This window comes from Aphelocoma coerulescens, chromosome 5 (assembly GCF_041296385.1).
Source record: "Aphelocoma coerulescens isolate FSJ_1873_10779 chromosome 5, UR_Acoe_1.0, whole genome shotgun sequence".
NCBI lineage: Eukaryota > Metazoa > Chordata > Aves > Passeriformes > Corvidae > Aphelocoma > Aphelocoma coerulescens.
This window is the reverse complement of record NC_091019.1, coordinates 20,151,738-20,172,198: the sequence shown is the minus strand read 5'-3', so window position 1 is coordinate 20,172,198 and position 20,461 is coordinate 20,151,738. Positions and strand designations below refer to the sequence as shown.

General features: G+C 39.5%; 1 protein-coding gene across 3 annotated transcripts in view; it reads right to left on the bottom strand.

Annotated features, from left to right (window-relative positions):
- MOB2 (MOB kinase activator 2) overlaps nt 1-20,461 on the bottom strand; it is a 109,889-nt gene that overhangs the window by 42,581 nt on the left and 46,847 nt on the right. The window contains exon 1 of one of the 3 annotated variants that reach the window (XM_069016978.1): nt 12,335-12,398. The exons of the other annotated variants lie outside the window; for them this stretch is intronic. Coding sequence (XP_068873079.1) covers nt 12,335-12,372 — 38 coding nt within the window. The 5' untranslated portion in view covers nt 12,373-12,398. Of the gene's footprint in view, nt 1-12,334; nt 12,399-20,461 lie in introns of those variants that run through there. 3 annotated transcript variants of the gene reach the window in all.

Below are 20,461 nucleotides of genomic sequence, written 5' to 3'. Positions count from 1 at the left end.
TCCCATCCCTTACAAGGACCACATTCAGAGAGCAGCAGTGAGAGATCCCAAAGTTGTGCCCCCTGATCCCTTCAATACTGTCCTTTGCCTTACTTTAAAAATGCTACTTTAACATACAGAACTCAGGAAAGATAACCAACCATACCTGAACTCACTGAAAAACATGACCCACCCTCACCTCCCCATAAATACACTCCATATACTCAAGATCATTGAGGTGCTTGATGGATGAGAAACCCAAGGCTTATGCAAGTCAGAACTTGCAGACATTTCCCAACTTCAACATGTTACACCTCTACTAAAAGTGAAAGCTGCAGTTTATCCTCTTTGGGGCTTCATTTACTGCCTCATCTCCAATTCCAGACAATCAGTTTCCAGCAAAACTTGAAAGCACATGCTCTCTCACCATGCAACAAAGGAAGCCAGATTTTCCTCCTGTACTGTAGACATGTGCTTTTGTACCACAACTTCTATTAGCAGATTGTTGCTTAAGAAAAACAGACTGGCAATGAGAAACAGCTCAGCAGCTTGGCATTTGTTCTACTTGTGTAACCCTTCACACAAACAGCCTTGCATTTCCATGAAGGCATCAAACATCTGCTCTGTACACATACAAATATTAAATAATCCAGAAGTTGCAATGCTGTTCAAAAATCAGCTGCATGGATACAGAGAAACAAAACCCGAGTGACATTCTCATGCTTCAAGACCTAGGAGTGAAATTGAGTGACATTCTTGCAAAGAACACTGCTCAGCATGGGAACTACGTCAGTTCCCATAAATGAGAGTGATAAGACCATACACAGAGCAAAATCCCACATAGCTACTTGTCCCATTGTCCCAAGCTGCCAGGATATGGTGTTAAGTACTGCTGTTAGAGGAAGTCAGAAGTGCTCCAGAACACAGAATAACACTTGGAGAAATAGAAGACTGGGACTTCAGAATGGAGAGGAGCTGTTCAGAGCACACTCATGTATCAGAGAACTGTGTGAGCAAACAGAGTGGTTGTGGCTCACCATGGTTGGATTACCAAAACACAATAATCTCACAGTCTTTCAGTTTTCTGGCCACCCTTTGAAGGGTCGCTCTAAGCAGTAAAAATAAAAAAAAACAAGCGTGAGCGTTATGCCTGAAACTTGAAATGTGTAGGAAGCTTGAAGTATGTATTTGGGACAACTAGGGAACTACATTCCTATGCATGAGATGAAGCATGGTCTGAAACACTCTAAGTATATTTTTAATCCTCAGAGAGGTGTCTGTTTTGAAATTGCATTGCCATATCCCAATATGGGAGGAGCAGACAAATTACAATTAGTTTTCAAGAACATGACAATAAAAATATTTAACCTGTATTGCAACATAGTTTGTAACACAGACTGCCTCAGCATTATCATACTTATTCATGCTACAGAGCAGATTTACTATTTATATTTGTCAGATTTACCATGAGATTTACTACTGATAAACTATTTTGCACATACAGAAATAGAAATTCTTTTATTTCCTTTTATTTACTCTTGAGAGTGCCATGGTAGCAAAGGTGGAAATTTCTTATTCTATCCAGATTTTCAATACATGTAGAATATAAAAAGCTCAATTTATTTATTCAGTCCACTAAATTTCTCCAAAACAGTAAGAGACATTCTGCCTCCCACTAAATGTTCTTCAGAACTCCTATGGTCAGCGTACATGCTGATGGCCAGAGCAAACTTACACAAAATGTAACACTTTCCAGAGCAAAACAGAGAAAAGGGAACTATTAATTCCAAATCCACATTCTGAAAACCCCAAACCCTTACTTTTCTTGAACCATTTTTAGGAGAGCTTGTTCATAGGACTTCCCTAATACACAGTGACACACTACTGTTTGTTTGCCCTGTATCTGACCATTGTGACTCCAACTATTGATCACATACCTCATTATTGACTGCAAAGTTCTCCACCAGAGAGCAAAAGTGTAGGGTTTTTGACTTACAAGGAGAGCATCAAGAAGAGATGTGAACCCTACCTTGGTTGAAATCCTCTCCATGAAAGTAAAATTTATTTCTGTAAACTGTAGCAATGGATTTGACTTTAAAACACAGCCTCAATTTGTGCTATTTTAAATTGGAATGCTGAAATAGGAATAACGTTCAAAATTTAAGGTGGGAAAAGGTTGAAGCTACTCTTTTCACAGATTATGGGACAGAATTGGTATAGCTGTTAAAAGCTAAACTAATTGACTTGGATTTGGAGAAACATGACTGCCACACCTCCAGATATCCCTCCAAGTCAAAAGAAGAATCATTCTGTACATTTTTACTGTCCTTACAGATTTATTAGGATTGCAGTTGGAAAGGGCTGCAAGTTACTTTCTATGTGGCTTAAGCACATGTTCCCTCCCTGCCACTGTTCCTTGTAAAACTCACTCTTCAAAGCTTAATAGTCTGTGACAAAAACTAATCCATAAAACTGAAAACAAGGGATTTGGGAAAAGAGCCTGGAGGAAAAGGGGGGAAATAATGACAATTTTTCCATGTTTCGAAGACTGGGTCAAAGTGGCCTAATAAGAGCCACACACCCAGCTCTTTCTGTCACCTCTTGGCCAGTTTCTGTCTGATACAACTGTGCAAGTAAATCCTGAGGAGATGGGCTGTGGAAGAAGGGGCTGTTTCACGAGGGCTGCACCGAGGGCCTCTCCGGAGGCTGCAGCTGTCCGCAGGCTCTGGCAGCTGCCGTGGGCACGCAGTCACTGCCTGGCTTTTGTTTTTCAGAACAAGGAGAAAACACATTTTTCCCCTCCCTTGTCTGGGAAACAGGAAACAGATTCTTATAAAGACTCTCCCACATACAGACTGGGCAGGAAAAAGGTGGAGTTTGGCAACATTAAGATTTGTTCTTCAAATGCAGACCAGTAATTATTGTAAGGTAAGCGACAGGATGGCTGAGCTTACTAATGTTTACTCACCCTGGTGCTGCTGTTTTCAGATGTATTTATATTTCACACAGACTTAACCATAAATGTAAAAATCAGTTATTTTTACCTGAGCTTTCAGGTGGTGAGACCCTTGCACAGACTTTATTTACCTCTACATAAATGCAACAAATGCAAATAAATACGTCTTTTTCAATAACTGTACAACTTAATTCATTCTTATGAGCCTTATAAAGTGGCTAGACATTTTTATCCATGTTTTATAAACTATGCCTTTTCAAGTGGAGAATACTGCTCCCCAGAGCACAGGAAAATTCTACACCTCCACTTCAGAATCCATAAGCCAGTAGTAATATTGTCTTTAGCTCAGGGGGGAAAAAAAAAAATCATTAGGAGAGAAATGTTTGTGGGTTTTCTAGGAAGGTCACTCACTTGGTAACTAATCTGTATGTTCAAAAGGACAGACCTTGTTGATCAAATGTGTATCAGGAACACACGTTAAAAATTAGTAACAGAAAAATAATTAACATGAACAGAAAGAAAGTTCTCCACTGGAAAAAAAACCCCAGGATGTTGGTTTGACACTATTTGTTATGAGCTACCCAAGAAAAAGTCCTAAAATAGCTTGATTGCATCACATACTAAGTTTGAGATGTTCTTCACCTTTACAGACAGCACCTAACATCCAGACTGCTCAGTATCAGAGTGCTAATCTGGATGGCAATTCACCTCTCTTTCTTCCAAAGTCATATTCCAACCATCGAGAAATTAAAAAAATTTTGGTGAAAAAATTAAATGAACCTGCAAAACATCTGGTTTCTTTCAGTGCTTGTCAAGGTCAGACTTAACAGTCTTTTAGAGCTTACAAAAAAAAAAATTTTTAGTAATCCTAAGTGCAGTGTCTTGAGCACATTACAAAACACAGCATTTAACCCCATAAAAATATTTAAATATATTCAGTCAGTGTAATTCCTCTTCAGTGTTCTGTGAGCCATCACTCATTACAAAAATCCTCTCACAAGCTCAATGAAATCAAATTATAATGAAAAAATGATTAAATGCCCCACAGAAAATGCCTTGTTACTGTATCTTGAATACACCCATAATTAAAACTGACTGGGAAAGCAAACACTTGTCTTGAAAAATAATGTTCAACACTTTTGAGTAATGTAGCTGCATGACTGCTGTGAAATAAAGCACCCAAGCCAATAAACCCAACAGGCACAGAGTCAGCAGCAGTGGTGCTGCAGCTCCCTCCCATTCAGCAGGAGCATCTTGCCAATGCATGAGGTTCCTTATCCTTAGCACCCCTTGGCATCACTGTGGCTCTCTCCCACATAGAACAAGTTAAAGAACTCCCATTTCCTTTTAGCTAAGCTAGCAGCAGTAAGCAAAGCCATGGTTTATGCTGCATTGTTGGCAGGACACAGCTCTGGGAATTAGAGATTTTTTAAAATCATTAACAGGTTTTTCTTTTTCTTTTTAGCTTAAAAGGGGACCATACTCAAGGGCAGCTACAAGGAAAGAAACTTCAGTTTACATCATCATTATTATAGGTATGGTTTGACAGTGGGCACGGGAAGAAAGCATGCTCCCATTATCTTTTAATAAATCTTTTAAAGCCTGAATTCACTGAAAAATGCTTTTTAAATGGGTACATTTAAGACTATTATGCAGTATCCTTTCACAGCAACAACCCATTAAAAACCTCGAGTCCTCAGAGCATCTCAGGGGGAAGAACCAGAAATAAACTGTCCATTGCATATCAAGCTTCTGTATCTGCAATTCACAGTAACTGGTATAAAAGCTGACAGTTAATTTACTGCCCCTAGTTGTTACTAATGAGCTATAAATTTGGCTGCTAATAGTTCTGGTGTAAAACAGTTAAATTATATGGCTAGTTTTAGTGGGCACTTCTTACCCTGCACATATGCAACTTTCATTATAAGCCCTGACCACACTACATACTCCACAAAGCAGTTTACTTGGAGGGAGGGGGCAGAGAAAGTGCCAAATTTTTTTTTTTTTTAAATTAGGCATCTGAAGTGTTTTGTTGTTCCCCGTTCTGGCCCCAGACTCTTAATGGAACATCTTCGTAATACTCAAATCCTAAGACGAGCACTTCTTACCACCTGAGATTCTGTATAAGAGCAAGGATGACAGTTCTCTTGAATTTGTGTCACAACATTGTTTTATATCAAGAGGTAAGACATTTCCATTAAGTAAGTTCATAGACTATGGGGGATTGGAAAAAAAAAAGAAAAAAAAGGAAAAAAAATAGAGGGAGAGAAGTATACACACACACAAGACCTGCAACAGCACATTCTGGAGTTCTGAATTAAATCTTTGCTTCTGGTACAGACTAATAAAATATCCATGAAGAGTTACTGTTAGCTGCGTGTGGATGAGCTATGAGACTGAACATAAATTCCTACAGGCTGATCTTTGATTTAAATATTTCTGAAAGGTAGGAGACTAACTGATCAGGCCAGTTTTAAGAGTATTTATTAAAATGAGCATACTTCTGTGCCACAGCCTTAATCACTTTTTCATATTAAAAAAAAAAAAAAAAGCCAAAGACTTTTCTGACTAAAATATCAACTGGCATAAAGTACTACAGTTTCAGAATTACATTATAAAATTATTTTACACTCTATGCCCCAGTGATCTGTATAACTGACGAAAAGGTTACCCCCCCCAAAAACCATTGATATTTAATGTAAATACGTATTTTCTGTAAGTCATCTGCAGCATTCGCCATGAGGAAGGCCCAGTTCCAAATCCGTATTTGGGAATAACACTATTAATATAACAACAATGACTCACAGTGCAAGTTCTAATGAAATCTTTTATTTAGAAGCATTACATTTATAATACTTTCCCCATATAAGGCTTGCAGTTTAAGCCTTTACACATACATTGTTAGTGAATATAAAAATGCTTGAACTACTTTTGAATGCTCACGCATGCAAAAACAAATCCAAAGCAAACACACGTGAGATCATAAATCTTGTGCTGTAGGACAAATCCTACGTGCACAGCTAGGGTGAATATAAAGGGCAATAGAATCACAGAATACTTTGGGTTGGAAGGGACCTTAAGGGTCATCCAGTTCCAACCCCACTGTAATGGGCAGGGAACCTTCCACTAGACCAGGTTGAGAGCCCCATCCAATCTGGCCTCGAACACTTGCAGGGATGGGGCATCCACAACCTCCCCATAATCTGTTCCAATGCCTCACCACCCTGACAGTAGAGAATTTCCCCTCTTTCAGTTTGAGCCCCTTACTCCTTGTCCTGTCACTACAGTTCCTGATCCCTCTCCTGCTTCCCTGTAGGCCCCCCTCACATACAGCAGGAAAGTTGCTGTGAGTTCTCCACACAATCTTCTCTTCTCCAGGCTGAACAGCCCCCAACTTTCTACAAACTACTTTCTACAATTTTCTCAGCCTGAATAGTTTAAATAGTTTAAAGGGGAAAAGAAAATACTCCCAACCCTCTATAAAACAAACACCATTCCTGAAGGTTAAGATTAACTCAAAGATCCAGAATTACAGTTCTAGAAGTGGTTTGGTATTTTGCACTGTATTTCCAACTTCGCAAACATAGAGTAAGGTGGACAGTAGCAGGACTGCCCAGGATGCATAAATAATGCCAAAATGTGGTGGAATTGCTGCAATTGGTAAGCTGCTGTCACCACAGGGTGACAGGGAGACTACTGACAGTCCTGCTGTTTGCTTTCAGGACCCCTGCATTCATCATCACCCTCTTTCTCTAGCTTCTGATGGCTGCCTAACTGCTCCCCAGTTCCTACAGTAGAGCCAACAGTAAAACAAATGGGGTATCCCTGAGGCAGAGCACAGGGAAGAGCACAGGAGCCAGAATCTGCAGGAGTGAACCTTCATAGCACAGCAGGGCAGCAGTGGTCAGAAACAGAAACCCTTTCTGCGTGTGGGAATTGGTGCAACACTGAAATCCTGTCCCCATCATGTGGCTATGTCACTGTGCAGTAATGGAATGGTAAACATGGGATGCAGGGGAGTGGAGTGGGAGACTTGGGCAAAGCATTTTATAAAGGAAACTTCTGCTGTTTATAGAATGAGAGTATTTGTCACATTTTGTTTGTCCTCAGGGGCTGTTCTCCCTCTGTACACACCCAGCAGTCAGAGCTGCCTCAGATCTCTACATACTGGAACACCATCCCTGCATACATTGCAGCAACCCTCCTTCTCCAAAAAGGAGCAAAATAAGGGCATTTTCATGGCATGTGAGAAGCCATCTCACTTTGTAACTGAGGCATGTGAATGAAGATCACGGTCAGCTTCAGAAAGTGAGTAAACCTAGAACTAAGTTACAAATGAGGAGAGGTCTACAGCTGACCAAGAAAGTACTAAGGTACCTCCAAGTCAGGCAGAGCTCAGCCAACAGTGTATTTTGTACCGTGGCTTGCATTTTCTGACACCATAAAGCATTCTAAAGACTACTCTCCAAAAAAGGATTCCCAATCAAAAAAAACCCTGAAGTGGCTAATCTACATTTTTGGCCCTAATCTGATAAATTTGTGCTGTGCTTTCCAAGGATAACAGTCTGTACTGCTACCCTTAGATTTCCCCTTTTTTCATGACAGAAAATGTGGTAATTTGGGAGGACTGTAAAGCAGTTCAAACAGCTGCTTCTCTTCAGATAAGATATTTGGGTGTTCATACTACCTCTGTCTGCCAGACGAGCTATTTCAATGGGCTTTCATGAGCTGTTTGTCACATCCTTCAAAGATATTTTTCCTGCAGTTGCAAAGAGACTTAATAAAAAGGCCTTCTGAAACAGACTTACTATGCTCTTTCGAGTTCTACTTTTTTGGGCAAAACAAACATCAGATACTACTTTTTCTCCTTGGCTTGCTTTACGTCAGTACAAGACGGAAGCACACAAGAAAAACAAATTCTTTTTCAATTTCAGTGCTTGGCTCAAAATCAAAAATCATTAGTTTAAAGCAGTGGCTTGGAGAAGAGGAAACATCTTAGGGCCAACAATATTTTTTATCAGTCAGTGAGCATCCATTAATCATTAAGATATTCCAAAGTATTTTGTCCCCGTCCAACTTGAATTTGTTTCAAGGCAGTGGTTAGCTCTGACTGTGATAATATATAACCACCTTCATGTACACACAGACCCGAGATGAATGGGGGGGTGGGGGAGGAATCAAAAACCCAGCAAAAAATCCCCTCCATGCAGAGTGGAACTCAAAGAACATTTTGACAAAGGCCCAGGGCAGCACTGAGCAGGAAAAGGGGTATGTGGAACTATTTGAACTCTCAGGTGAAACATCAATGCAACAATGTCACACAAACTTTTCTAGAAAATTGAGCAAGTGCTCCTCAGCAGCACAGGCATTGAGGTGCGAAGCAGCAAACACTGCATTTTCAAAGCTTTCACCCCCACCAGATTTCTGAATGCATGATCTAGCTATGTTCTTTTGGCACTTAAAAATGTCCCAGGAAAACATGCCACACAGCACTTACTCAGCCATGCAGAGTCAGGTAGGGCAATGATGAGAAGATAAAAATTATTTCACTAACATCTAAACGTTTTGCTTTGTGCTACATATTTGTTTCAGCAAATAATCTCTGGCACGTGCTGTTCGGTTCCATCACCACAGGTTTGGGATGGCCACTGTGCAGGAGTGGCAGAGATTATTGCTCACTTTTAAAACAGCCATCTTCACACAGTTGGCAAGCCTGTAAACCTGAACTTGCAGACCGGATGTGGTCACCTGGCCTTGTCAAAATTACCACAACAAGCAGAAGAGAATCATCCTGTGGCTCTCTGGCCAGGGTCATCAGAAAGCCCAGTCTGGGTGCAATTTTCTCCTTGTAGACTGTTGGCCAGTATTCCCTATGCTATTGGGAGGGAAGTCAGCCAGTTGCCAGCTGTCCAACAGAGGTCTTCACTTCTACAACTTGCACAATCTACTTACCACTGCAGCTAAGCCTTCCTGCAGAGGGCATGGCCGTTGTGAAGGGATGCCACAAGGGCACAGTTCTGTCTGCACCACTACAAAGGTTATAGGAATGCACAGGCCTGTACATTGTGAGCTAAAAGACACAGGCAGTTTAGATCACATGACCAAAATTCAAGCTGCATATTTGTTTCGGGTGCGTTGAGGTCTTGTGAAATTCATGCTTGGATTTACACCCTTCCTTAAACTCAAGTCATTAGGAGAAAAAGAGGAAATAGATGTGTAGTAAACAATATTTGTTATTTGACACCCCAAGAGCCTGCAGAGACTTACACAGAGTATCACTTATTCCAAATGGTAAAGGGACAAGAGAAGACAAAAGAAGTAATAGCAATTGGAAAGAGAAAAAGTTTATGTTGAAATGATTACAGTGCCAGTGCATTTTTCAGTGTCACTGTGTCACAACACAGCACCGAGCAAATAAAGGAATATCTCCCAAGCGAAGATGACCTTCAAAAGAGATCATTTATACAAAGAAACTTGGCAATGCAAAGAAATACAATCAGCATATGGAAGGACTGCACACAACAGCAAAGCTGACTTAACAACACAGTCAAAGGCATGCTGGCAGGTAAGATTTCTACCTCAGTCTCAGTAAGATAAAGTGGGTATTCTAACTCAGTGTCCTCTGATGAATCTCAGCACCAGATCCCTCGGTCTCCACAAGCCTGACCATTACCCACTTCAACAAGCAAGAGCAAACATGCTCAAGTCCAGTGAGATCTGCTCAAAGAATACCTCTTTCTATAAATCACTGTTTCTAAGTGAAACTCTGGATTTAAGTTGTGTTTCCCATTTATGTTTGTGCAGTTCTTACACCAGTGTCAAGTGAGGTATGATGGAACAGTGACAAGCAAGGCAAGGGAGGCTTTTTGCTGGTATTAGGTTTGAACAGATCTTTCAAGTATTTTAGCTCTCCTTGTAATCTCTCTCCCCCTTTATGAGTTTACAATCAGAGCCTGACCAAATCATACCCAATGAAAAAAAACTTATTATCATGATGACTTTTGCTACACTTCCTTGTTTACAACCCCCTTTTTTCTTGTTTGGTTTTGGTTTTTTTTTTGTTTGTTTGGTTTTTTTTTTGTTTGTTTGTTGTTTTTTTTTTATAAAAAAGTTTTCATGCACTGTACTGTAAAGAGTTATTACTGTGGGGGTAATAATACTGTATTACTCCCATGGTAACTATGTCCCCTGCATGTGCAGGTACGTGCTGCAGCAGCAGCTGTATCTGCCCTACAACACTCCACCCCAATGAGCTCCCCTCTCCTCAAGTGACCTGCACAACAGGGTGCCTCTCCACCTGACAAGTGAAACACGCTGTCCCAAACAAAAACCCTTGAAGATCAAAACAAGCTTTTCTGCTGACATGGCAAAAGTTTAGGCTAAACAGGAAAACATACTTGAAGCTCTTTTTCCATTACCTTGCATTATTAAACCATCTAGGCAAGAGATAAACATAAAAGGAATTTCTTTAATTAGATAAATTCACTCCTCAGCATCTGTTGTTTAATAAAGTAAAGCACATCAGCATGTTAGAATCAGATAATATTGAAGTCTCCCACAAACTCACAGCTGAAGCTTCTTTTTCATGCAAGCATTTGGGTGCCACTGGTTTTACTCACTGTAATACAACACTTCCAGTTAAATGTTTGCTGTAAAATGTAATGCCAGGTACACACTGGGCCACAACAAGTGAAATTCTTTAAAATGATTATGCATCATCTTGCAAGTTAGAACAAGGCAGAAAAGATGCACAGGGTGATCTTGCACAATATATTTCCCTGAAGTTCTATACCATACATTTATTTTTAATAAAACTCAAATCAGTTAAGATTGTGCTTCTTGTAACTAAAGTCTAAAAAATTACTTTAACATACGCAATATCCATTACCTTTTGCTCTTCAGCATCATCTTAATTGACTCTCTAAGATAATCTCTCAAAGGTCAAAAACCTCTGCAAAAAAGCCAGGTTAATGAGAATATATTCTTAGCCTCTATCTACTACAATTCCACTAAGGGACAAATTCATTTTACAGCTTAAAACCAAACACTGTAAGATAGTAACTTTATGTTTGATCTTGTATGCAGTCAGATAATGGCATTTTTATTACAGTCATTAAAAAATGTTAAGGATATGCCAGGAAGATGTTAACGCCCATCTACTTTGACATTAACAAAACCTAATCAAAACCAAATTTTAGAATTTTTAATACTCAAATTTAAACCTATTTTGGCAAAGCAAAGGAGCCTTCTAAGTGGCATTGTGCAAACCATTGCAGGCAAAAACCAGTGCAGTCCAGCTGAACAACACTGCTGAAGTATTCACAATCCATCTGGGCTTCTCTCTGCCTCTCCTGTGAGGAGATTGCCACTCAGCTGCACTGTGGACCATGAGTTTAAAGCAACAAGGCACTGTAGGGTTAGTCTGCACACCTGTACTCTAAAGCACATCCAAAACACATCTGGGCTTTTCAAGAGCACAGCACTAAGGCAACTGCAGCACTTACCACAGCACTTACTCATGACAGAGGGTTAAAAGCAGCTAAGTGAAGTGACACTCCAAGACTAACAACTTTCTTCATTTGTCAAGTCACCTGCCAACTGCAAATACACAGTTACCACTGCACAGTGGAAGTACAAGTCCTCTTTGGACCAGCTAAGCTGTGCTCAGGAATGAAACTCACATCATATGAAGACACACAAGAATCTGCTTTAATAAAAATCAAATGCATTATTAAAAAAAAAATTCACCTGAAAATTCTCTTTTTTCAATTTTTATAAGATTCCTTGAACAGGAATATTTAATTCGTTATTATCTTTCCAGTTATGGTATATTCTCTGTTACTGAGAAGACGTAATAGCCATCAGAGAGAAATAAAATCAGTATTTTTAAAACCACAAAGCTGGTTAGGCAACTCAGAGTAGTAGTTTCAAGTAGTAAAAATTTAGACTAATTTTTCAGACTGGCTAAATTTAAAGTAATTTGTATTCCGTGTCAGGGAGCATCACATTTAATGAGTTTAGCTCTTTTCTGTATCAAAAGCTGGAAAATACTTAGAGTAATTGCCACAGGCACTCCTTCGGGAATCACAGAGTTCGTAATGTTTCAGTTCCTAATACTTCAAGGCTTTACTGAGCAAATCCACCTCATTTTAACATACAGACAGCTCTAACCTGTCCCCACCAAATGCACACACTTTAAAAGCAAACCTAACAAGATGCAGAATAAAACAAGCTAAATAAGCTGCACATTTCCTATGCTGTGATCCTCTGTTCTTTTTGAGACAAAAGACATGGCCAGTATATTTCATGTACCCTGTCACTAGAAAGGAAAATAAAGGCTTCTGTTTTCATGTGGTTTTAATGATGAAGTTTCAAAAGAGGATGCAGGCTCTTTCTTACCCGTTCAGCGTGTATGACCCATTCCTCCTGAGTCTCATACTTGCAGATAAGAATCTTAGGAAAAAGTCCAGAACGAGGTGGTTTGTCCTCTGCAACACCAGAATACAGGCACCTGTTTGGTGGTTGTGCTTTTCGTTCACCAGGGGATCTCTTTCCTGTTTCTCTGAGTCATCAGTGGGGAACAATGTGAAACCACCACCAAAGCCACTGAGCAGGAAGCCCAGAGGAAACTGCCTACAGCCAAACAGGAGTCTGGAGGTGTAAAATCTCCCCAATGTACTTCTCACAGAATCTTGGAGCCCACTAAGGAAAAGCAGCAAAAAACTCACAGAGAAGGAGTTATTTTAGAAAATACCAAAGCTCTCCCTGCATGTGCAAGAATAAATTTTGTAGAAAGCTGTAGTTTATCACTGAGCTGCTGCTCTTCTTTCAGGCTCCAAATAGCCTGAAAGCAGCTTCAGATCTATTCCCTCCTGCTCACCAGCCCTGCTGCAACTATTACTCAAGCACTACTCTCAGAGCACAAGGCAACTAAAGAAGCCCTAGATAACAAATACTCAGCCTTTTTTGTTTTGGGTTTTTTTTTTTCTCCCTCCAGTAACAGGTTAGAAATTACTGTGGAAAGGGACATACGATTTAGTGGTTAAAAGGTTTCTTTTCCTTGTAGTAGGGTAAAAACAGGCAGATCTAAAGTCATGTTCGAATACTGCAGGGAAAAACATCCTCTAGCAGTCCAGTGCTGGGCAGGCTGCCCTGCACAAATCACAGGACTGCACTGTCTCCGATGAGGCTGTTTTCCTCCCTTTTCTGTTCACCCTACCGTTCCCTGATAGCTGTGAACCAACCAGCTGCACAGCTTAATGTCTGGTGAGTCTACCACACAAGGCAAAAATCACTCCAGGTAGTTGTTGATCATTTGCTGTCTGTGAGCAGATCAACACTAACTTAAGTAATAAATCACATGAAAAATATTTTTATCAATGGGTGTTGAAATGACTGACACTTGTGGCCTAGGTGAAGCTGCTTTAGGATAATGGGAAAACTGCACACTAAACAAATATAAAGATTAAATATTCACTACCTAAAAAGACAGAAGCAATCAATCCCATAGAACTCTGGTCTGAGTAAAACATTATCCTTATTTGAATGGCTCAAATGTCTAAAGACAGTATGCTTGTCAAGCTGCATTTTCATTTTAATTTAACAGCTACAGAAAACAAGCCTTAAAAAAAAGAGAATTACTTTATTTCTTGGTAGGTGTAATCAAGAATACCTATGTATGAACTACAGATCACAAATGTTGAGAGAAAAAGAGTTACACTGAATTACAGGCTGAAGAAATCAACAATGTGATCCTGTTGATAAAAGGCAATGACACTGAGCTGTACTGCATCTGCAAGACAAATTCTCAACATCTATCAGGCCTAATCTGGAGTACTGTGCTCAACCCATGGCACCCTAGTTGAAAGCAGATGTAGAATTAGCTGGAGCCCAGAGAGCATCAAGATTATCTATCCTACAGATGTGAAAACTGAGGGAGAAAAACAAGACAACACCTTCCAAGAATGTAGGACACTGCTGTAAAGAAAAAGGAAACAAAATGTTCTTCCTGCTCTGTCCATCACAAAGGCATTTGAATTAAGCAACAAACACACCAAGTTAGTATTATTTTGCTTGGTATGTGTGTGTATTTGGGTTTTAAGTACAGGAATAGATTACAGAGTCTGCAGGCCTTTGAGATGATCTTGCTCCAGAGCTGGGGACTGACTAGGTGACATCTGCAGCTGTCTCCCATCCCTACCTTTCTATGATTTGCTCCCACTTCTAGCTGGTGAAAAAATGAAAATCGTGCTGTGTAACCACGACACAAACTAGCTCACATCAAACCAGACTAGAGCATGCTTAAGAATTTCCTCCTCAAAATATGTTAAAGTGGCCAGGACTCCAAAGGATGTCCAATACATTACCAGCACAGTGGTGGCAGTGCTCTGTTTTTATTATACATCATGTGAGACAATCATACTTCATGTTCTTCTCAGCTTTACAAAGATCCTGCCTATGTACTGGCTGGCACCAGGGCTTAATTCTTCCAGTTGCTATGGTCAGATCCTGCTGTCCCTCAGAAGCTGGCCAAGATTCACTATGGCCATGGAAGAGCTAGAAGTCAGGTCCCTGCAGGCAGCTACATACCAGTACTCAATAAAGCAGAGACACATTCTTGGAAGCTTATCAAAGTAAGCTAGGATGACTTATTTGGTTAAAAATTTAGAGAATTAAAAAATAAAGCTAATAAATATAAGATGTTAGGTAAAGATAATTTCGAAATGCTCTGCAAACATATCTCAAGTTAAAACTTGTATTCAGTTTTCTTCTTGGAATATGAGATTTTAGAGAGGTCATCTTAAATCCAGGCTCAGAGTAAAATCCAGGCTCCAGTATGTTTGCAGCTTTACTGGAAATAAAAGATACATCTGACAGTATAACTGAATCATACATGACACTGGGCTTTCTTTGGGTATCTACTAATTTGCATTGGAGGTGCACCAGCAATATGGAACATGGGAGCTGTCATGAGGCGCTGTCTGATAACTATTACTTAACAGCACTTGACTACCATTCTAAACTGGAGAAGCAAATTTTTTGTAATTAAAAAAAAAAAAAAAAAAAAAAAAAAAAAAGAGCTGACCTTCCCACAGCTTTTTTAAAGCTCCTTCCTGGATACAAAATCTAAGTGATGCACCCATGGATTTTCAGAGCATGGATCTTTCACTGGCTACCTAATATTCTTTTTAGTAATTTCAGAATTCTGCTGCTGAAAGCAGCTGCTGGTTTTTTCCAAACTCTACTTCTGCAGAAAGACATCAATTCCTTTTTCTTTCACTCCCCCATGCTCTTTCAGGATTACAGCAGCACAAGGGTATGTGTTCCTTAACATCTCCATCTGAAAACTATTATAGGAAACCAGCAACTAAATATAAACTATCCAATCAGAGCCAGAGTCAGCCACATGGATGCTGGGATCCCAAAATGCTATCATGGACAAAAGACCTTACCACAGAAACACAGCTACAGCCTACTTGCCAACACAACTACTTCAGAAACAATGAATTCTTGCTTCAGAGAAGTCTTCTGGAGAAATGTATTTTGTTAACAGAGATTAAAAAGCTGCTTATTTTTAGACAACATAAAGATGATAAACTCGCTGAATAGGCAACTCCATGGTGAGGCAATGTGCTGTAGACATTACCTCCTACAGTATTTTCAATTAGCTGCACCTAAAGAAATCCTCTTCTCCTCTCTCTCCCTACACATACGCATTCCAGAGACCATACACAAGCTGAATCATCCTCGCTGTGGTGAAGGCACATGGGAGAAGGGAAAACATCTTTATGTCTCCTTAAGATCCCTTCTGACAAATAAAGTGTTCTTACAGCCCACTTCTCTTTTATTCCCTTTCCCAAGCAGAATCCATAAACTTTAGCATGGATTTTTTGTTCACAGGCTAAACACTCATCCAATTACTGTTCCACTTCCAAGGGGAATTTCAACAGGACCATTTGGCCTAGTTATTCTGGACATTAGCTCAAAGAGCAGTTCTTTAGATAACATAAATTAGCATGGATGATTTACCATTTTCAACCGTGTCCCAGCTACTTTGAGCTTTGAAAACATCATTAAAGGATCTATTTCAATTACTATTAAATAAATTCCCATTTAATAAGGAAATGTACATGTTAAGTAAAAGGCTGGGTACAGAAGAGAATAGCCAGTCCTCCACTACTTGGACAGACTTACAGTACACTCAGAGCTTAATTATTCATCCAGGGGGACCTTTGCATATGAATGAAACATCTTTCTACGTCTAAAAAGAAATACTCACTAGCAACCTCAGTTCTCCACATCTGGTCAGGAAAGAGAGGAGACAGAATGCCCATATATACCCTATTTTTCTAGGGCCATGGTTTTCACAAGTGACAAAAAGTTACTTCTACAGTGTATTTATTGTTATTTTATAGGCGTATTGTTGATCCTCTGGTGTTTTTGAAAAATCTATTCGAATTTGTCTATTTGACTACTGAAGAAACAATTTACTCCCTTTCTCCTGGAAAATACCCACTAACCTAAGGCTTAACCTAGTTTTCTACTGTCTTGCATCATAACTTGCATTTAAGGACTGTCCACGTTAATTCCCAAGATAATCAATGAAATACTGAACTGTTAAAAGAAACAAATTTGAGGCCGCTTTTCTGGTCTGATTATACACTTACAGCACTGCACCAAACAGCCAGGTTCACTTTACTTCTACCAAACTACTTAGGTAATTCAGGCTTAATTTAAACACTGATATTAGAAAAACAAAAATCTTACATATCACTATCAATTGTTGCTTGATAGGGAATGAAAAAGTAAAAGAGGAGAAGGAGAACAGGAAAACTGACTCTAAGACATAGATAGATGTAAATGTTATCCCCAAATTCTTCTAATTCATTTGGCACATGAAGATAGTGCTGTCTCAGCTTCAGAGCTGAAGGGATTTCTTTGCCAAACTTGTTAAGAAATCCCATTTCAGTGGGGATTTTGGCTTAGTATTGAAAAGAAAGAAAAACAGTCCTGTGTGGCAACACTACGATCGTCAATATACAAATGAAAGCCATAACACATTTCCTATATCCAAACAGAAAGCCATAACAGGGGCAAGTCTTTGATCTGCTTTTTAGGAGAAGATTTTTGGTTTGGTTCTAATGAATGTAACAGGCAGTCCTGATTTAAAGCAAAAATGTCAGCAGCACTGAAAGGGTTATTGCAAGCTGTTTGTAATAAGCAACCCAGGACAGTGTTGGAGAAAGTTACAGAACTGTAATAACAGAACAGCAATCTGCCTGGAAACGGAAAAGGGTGGGTGAGCAGTTTCTACCGGACCAGGGCAAAAGCCAGGGTTTATAAATTTAGAAAAAAAATACACACCCACACAAAACATTAAGTAAGAGGATAGGGGACAAGCGGGAAAAAAAAGAAAGGAAAAAACCACACACACCATTTTACAAGGTCTTTATATAAATTTCGCCTAATCATTCTAAATGGACATCTGCCCATGGCTTACTACAGGAAAGACCAAGCTTTCAGCATGTGCCAAACTGTCTGAAACACAAACCTCTGGCACACTGCCTGCTTTGATCCCCCACTTGGGGCAGTTTCCTGGAGATAGGTTTGGAGAAAATGAACACAGACACATTGCTCTTTGGAAAGGTTGTCCAAAAGAGTTAACGTAATGTAAAGTTCGGTACTGGACTTCACAGTACTCAAGTGCATTCTTTCAACTTATTTTAAATTATTTTTAGGTTTTAAAAACAGAAGCAGATGGACAGAATCCAGTAATTAATTTTGGTGTTAGAGAGTGGTCCTTACACAGGGTTAACAAGACTATTGCGGCAAAAGAAATGCTTCAGTGGGAAGCAAAGGCTGCCCTGATTCACACAGATGGGCGCAGGGACAACAGGTATTTATAGACCTCTGGCAAAGGGCTGTAGAGCATGAAGACCCCATTCAGATCAGCCCCCAAAACTCTGACCATCTCAAAGGAAGGCTCATAAAGTAACACAAAAAATAGTAAGAGAAGATTGATGTTCTTGGCAAGAGCAATGAGCAGGTAATTTAGAGCAGGCACTGCCCCTTCAGCCCAAGAACAGGAAAGAACTGTATGAGTTACCAACATGCTCCACCCAACCAGTCCCAGTCGGTATAAAAGTCTCTGCTGCAAAATTTAGCTAGTGATACAATCCAGGAGAAGTCTGGAAGTACCACAGAGGGAGAACAGGAGAGATATTTCTGAGGAAGAGACTTTAGCTAAAATTAAACATGATCAGGCACATACGACTCCCTGAAGCCTACAAAAACAAGCAGGAAGAAAAACAGTCAAGTTTTCGATGGCACAACTGGCTTCTTTCCTTTTTTTTTTTTTTTAATTCAGCCAAGTGGTCTTACACTAAGGGGCTAAAAGCTACAAGCAATTTTTCAACTAAAGAAAAAGTTTAAAACTAGATTGGTTTTGTTAATAATTAAACAGTGCCCAGATTCCAATACAAAAACCTCATATCCAACAAGTAAAACTTTTATAGAAAGCCCTTAAAAAAGGAAAGGAAGAAAGTTCTTTAAATACTAAAAAGAAGCTGTAATTTTGGTTGAATACAGAACAAATCATTAAAAACAAGAGATATCAGGAAATACAACTGGAAAAAACCAACACATATGAGTTTTATAAAACAGAGCACATGCCATATATAGGTGGGCACAACAGTTATACAATAACTATGTGCTCAGCTACTGTAATATTTTAAATTTGAAACAAATGAAAAGTGTCAGGCCCTCACTCCAAACCTCCTTTTAAACTTGATTATGAGCTTGGTCTTGCACATCCTTCCCAGTGTCCTCAAAGATTCATTCATCTCTTCCACTACCACCCTTGCTATTGCACAGATGCACTGAAGGGACTCTGGAATGCTCCTCTCACAAGAGGGTAAAGGAAATTTACTTCAATCCCAAATTCAGACTGCTGATACAGATTCTTATTGCCAAGTATAATAAATTACAGAGAATTATTTATTCAAGGAATTTAGAATTTGCACCTGTAAATGAGAACAAATATGGCAGCCAATAAGTTGTTATTTTGCAGTTCCTAATTCAGATGGGTCTGAAAGCCCTGTGCAAAAGTAAGCAAAAATGCTTACTTGGTAAGGGGCATGCTGATGAACTCTCTGCACTTCAGTATCCAGTACAAATCTCAACTTCTGCATCCATGGAATATGGCTGGCTTTGACCTAAGGAATTATGTGTGGGAAATGGGGCATGGGAGTACTGGGGGTGGGACACCAAAGATTAGTAACAAAAAAATGTAAAACCAACACATACATTACAGGAAAACAACTACAGTCAGAAGCTTTAAGCTAATCTATCAGTTTTTGACTGGCATGAAAAGAGGACAAAAGTAGAAAATTGAGTATATCAGGAATAAATTCTGATCATAAAAAAATATCATCCTGCATTTGTAGAGTCACTTATCAGACATCCTTTATGCTTTAGCTTCACAGAAAAGCAAATTGACTGTCTCAAAAGAAATAAATAAAGATTATTTTTGCAGGTTATTCTGTACTTCAAGTTATTGGACATAATGAAACAGCTTCTCTGAAATTAAGTGCAAAGTGAAAAATACTTTGTGTGTCAAGGCAAAGGCAGCAACACAAATCATTTTAACACTGGCTTTTTTTAGGTGATCCTAGCAAAGCCCTTGCCAAATTTGACTTCAGCTGCTGTTATTCACATTTTTGCTAGATCCTAAATGTTCAACAAAAAGTCTTTGTAGACAAATCCTAGGCATAAGCCCAGTCAGTCATCCATCCTTCAAAGAAAGACAAGAATACTTCACCCCAGTCAGAGTCTGGACCTCATATTTGAGAGCATCAGAACATTAACATTTACATAGCACTTTTGGAAATTTTAACAGCACTTCGGAAAAAAGCACTCAATCCCTGTAACCTGTGTCAGTGATTGTTACAGTCATTACAGTGGAAAGACCCAGGAGGAAATGGTTATAAAGTGAAGCAGATAAAAGGAAACTACTTGGAAACAGAATCAGAAAGTCAGTGCTGTTTCTGTCTGTCCCCATTACTAAGGATAACTGAGACAACACAGGGCACCATCCACGTGGCAACTTTTCATTGTGTTTGCTCAGGCACAGCAGTGAATGTGAAGTAAAACTCTACTGGACTTTCAAGATCAGAGAGCTGGTAGCTATAAAATACTCCCTGATACTTAAACAATTTAAGGCCAGGAACAAAAAATCTGCTACATCCACCAGTTGGCATCTTCCACTTTGGTATCCCTTTTCCCGAAGTGTAAAGCAGCAATAACAACACTTTGGGAAACACTTGGGCAGTCAAAGTACAGAGTCTAGGGTTTAGTGGGATGAAGTGACTAATGCAAAGCCAAACATCAAATAAAAGAATAATGTAGTTTAGAAATCCTCAACTCTCAATTCAAACCTCAGTGCCTAGGCCTCCTGCCTTTCAAAACACCTCTTACCTGAGAGAAGCTGCATTTGAGTTCCCAATAACTGCCCCTCATTCCGTCATC